At 47.6% G+C, this 3,423-nt stretch overlaps 1 protein-coding gene across 1 annotated transcript in view; it reads left to right on the top strand.

Annotated features, from left to right (window-relative positions):
* Window positions 1-2,621: 2,621 nt before the first annotated feature.
* WFDC9 (WAP four-disulfide core domain 9) overlaps window positions 2,622-3,423 on the top strand; it is a 2,938-nt gene continuing 2,136 nt past the window's right edge. Inside the window, exon 1 of the mRNA XM_005872171.2 lies at window positions 2,622-2,735. Within this exon, the coding sequence (XP_005872233.1) occupies window positions 2,651-2,735 (85 nt within the window). The 5' untranslated portion in view covers window positions 2,622-2,650. The remainder of the gene's footprint in view (window positions 2,736-3,423) is intronic.

Raw genomic sequence — 3,423 nt, 5'->3', positions numbered from 1 at the left:
ATGAGCCCGGCTTCTGGATGAGCAGCACTCCCCCTGAGGGAACTCATTGTACCTCCAGGCCCTGGTTGGTGTGGATCAGTAGTTAGAGTGTCCTCCCACGCACCAAAGGGTCATGAGTTCGATTCCAGGTGAGGGCACATACACAGGTTGTGGGTTGCTTGGGGAACTGATCGATGTTTCTCTTTCTCTTTCCCTCTCCCTTCCTCTCTCTCTAGAATCAATGAAAAGAACATATCCTTAGGGGAGGACTTAAAAAGAAAAAAAATGCTGGTTTGGTTGAGTGGATAGTGCTTCTGCAGGCGGACTGAAGGGTACCGGGTTGGATTCCAATCAAGGGCACATACCTGGGTTGTAGGCTCAATCCGGACCCTGGTCGGGGATTCAGCAAGAAGCAACCAATTGATGTCTCTCGCATTAGTTTCTTTTTCCCTCCCTTCCACTCTCTGGGAAAAAAAAATCAATGCAAAAATGTCCTCAGGTGAGGATTAACCAAAACAAACCAACAAACACCCATCCCCAGTGTGATTATTGAAGGAGCATATGAAGTATTTGTTGAATGAGCGGGAAGGGATGGGACTTCACTTTCTAACTTTTTTAGCAACTCTGCAAGCCAGAGGGTTTATTTTTTATTTAAATTTTTATTGATTGATTATTTTAGAGAGAGGAAGGGAGCAAGAGAAACACCAGTGTGTTGTTCCACTTATGCACTCTTTGGTGGCTTCTTGTCTGTGCCCTGACCAGGGATCCAACCCGCAACCTTGCTGTATCGGAAGAAGGTTCTAACCCACTGTGCTGTGTGCTGCCTGTCAGGGCCCCTCAACAAAACCCCTCTGGGTGCCCTGGCCCCTGCTGTGGGGCGGAGCTCCTCTGCCACAGCAAAGGGTTGGGTTCCATTCTGCCAGGGCACCTACTTAGGTTTCGGGTTTGATCCCCGGTTGGGGCTGACTGCTGCTCAGGAAGTGACTGAGGACCGTGTGCTCTAGTCATTCGGTGGGGAGCTGGGGTTCCATTGCCAACCTGGCCGACTCTGATCCCTGCTACCCCCGCTCCTACATCAAGGACGACTTCAACTATGGCAGCTGCATGGCCTCCGCCAGCGTACACATCCACATGGGTAGGTCACCCTCTCTGTGGCTCGCCAGGCGTGGCTGCTGCGCAGTTGCCCCAGAGGCGGATTTCCGGGTTCCCAGGGAGAGCACCCTCCACGCTGGACTCCCAGGGAGAGCGGGGTCGGAGGGAAAGCACTTCGCCTGGAGCAGAGCACCCGTCCTGTGCAGGGCTCGCAGGGTTTGTGTCTCTGATCCAGCCCCAGCAGCCCCAGCACCAAGGTGGTGGGCCTTGGGGCTGCTGGGTGCTGGGGCTGCTGGTTAGTGTCTCCGATCAAGCCCCCAGCAGCCCAGCACCAACTCAGGGGCTTGGGGATGCTGGGTGCCAGGCTCCCCTGCATGTTTGTGTCTCCAATCTGGCCCCCAGCAGCCCCAGCACCGAGGTGGCGGGGATTGGGGCTGCTGGGGCCTGACGGTAGACATAAACACACAGGGCTTCTGTTAAGCTTCGCTGCTCCAGCACTGGAGCCCTTAGGCTTCACTGCTTCGCCCGCTTGGAGCCTACATATGCAAATTAACTGCCATCGTTGTTGGGTTAATTTGCATACTCTCCTGATTGGCTGGTTAGCGTATGGAAGGTACGGTCAATTTACATGCATGCCTATTATTAGGTAAGATTGCCCAGTGGTAAATGAAACCTAAACACCTTAACGTGACAATTTTCCTTCATCAAGCTATGCCAAGACAAGTTGGCAAGGATGTGGGTTCGGAATGGAGTAGGTTGCAGGTCATATACAAGTGTCATAGCGTGGTAGCCCCCCAAACAACCGATCTCTTACAATTTAAGGGATTTTCTCTCTCTCTCTTTATTTTTTCTCTCCACAATCTTCTTTTCTTGCTCTTATCTCTCAAGTCACCTAAATCCAAATTGCTTCAAAGTCAATGAGTCAATGATTCACATGCCTAAATGTGGCATTTACCCTAACTATGTAGATGAGAGATTTAGGAGTCCCTTGAACAGTTGTTGGCCATCATCTTTTCTCAAGTCCTGTTGAGTAATCCACCTCATCACTCACACTGGAATCCCTTTGGTACTCTTTATTTTAGGGTCTTGACTAAATTAGATCATCTGGTTACAAATTCTTTAAAAAAATCAGTACACTCACTGTGTTCTATTAATCCAATTTTATAAAAATAATGACTACAAGATGAAGGGATACACATATACTGCTTATCTGTGAGTAGTAGAATTCCTAACGCTTATTCATTTTCTCTTTGTATTTTTTTTGTCTTAGAAATTACAAAATTTGAATATTTATTGCTTTGTAATGGGAAAAATAGCAATGCATTTGAAAATAATATGGAAAGGAAGCTGTATGTAATGTGAGATGGGAAAGGAGTCAGGGGAAGCCAATGCCTAGCTTGATATGTTGTTAGGTGCCTGAGGGTGCAAAGGAATTTAGGAGAAACAATAACACAATACTCACAAGCACTTTCTCTCTCTTTCCTGTCCTCTTCTCCCTGATTCCTTTTCTACCTCTAGCAGCATTTGGAGAAGACCTGTCTGGTGCCAGAACTTAACCCAAACACACACAGAGACGACCATGAAGCCCCGGGTTCTCCTCCTCATCATGTCCATCTGTGGGGTTGTGATGCTTCTGCCTGTGCTGGGAGGTGTCTGGAACTTAGGTGTGTGATGAGGGAGGAGGGTGTTCTGCCCAGGCCTGGGAAGTCGGCATAAGTGATTCAGGGCCCAGTTTCCAGATTCACCCTTCAAAGGACCAGAACCCTTCTTAAAGCAGAGACATCCAAGAAAGATTAGGTTGGATGTTCCCAATCTGGCATCCCTTCAAGCTCCCTCTCCCAGATCTGAAAACAATATTGGGTATCTGGAAAGGCAATGTAGCTTTTGTCTACATTCATTAGCTCACAGGAAGTGATATTTTCCAATGTCAGACCACCTTGGGTAGTGGAAACACCAGCACAGAGGTTCCCTCTGAGCCCCTATTTCAGAATCTCTGTGCCTGATCTGAGTGAGCCTTTGATGAATACCAAAAGGGTAATATTTTAACACATTCATTTAGTTTGAGGGGAAAAATATTTTAGACCAAGAAAAAATAGACAAGAGGAATAGGAGGTCCTTAGTGAGTCAAAGTTTGGGGTCTTTGATAAGAAAATGGGAATAATGGAGGGACAGAGAGGGAAAGTTCTTGACCAGTAAAAGATATGGAATTTGGGGAGAGGTTTAATGCTTAGGTGGTATCAGCAGGATGGACCTAGAGCAGTGGTTCTCAACCTTCCTAATGCCGCGACCCTTTAATACAGTTCCTCATGTTGTGGTGACCCCCAACCATAAAATTATTTTCATTGCTACTTC

This window comes from Myotis brandtii, unplaced genomic scaffold (assembly GCF_000412655.1).
Source record: "Myotis brandtii unplaced genomic scaffold, ASM41265v1 scaffold3686, whole genome shotgun sequence".
Classification (NCBI taxonomy): domain Eukaryota; kingdom Metazoa; phylum Chordata; class Mammalia; order Chiroptera; family Vespertilionidae; genus Myotis; species Myotis brandtii.
This window is presented reverse-complemented; position numbering and strand designations above follow the sequence as displayed.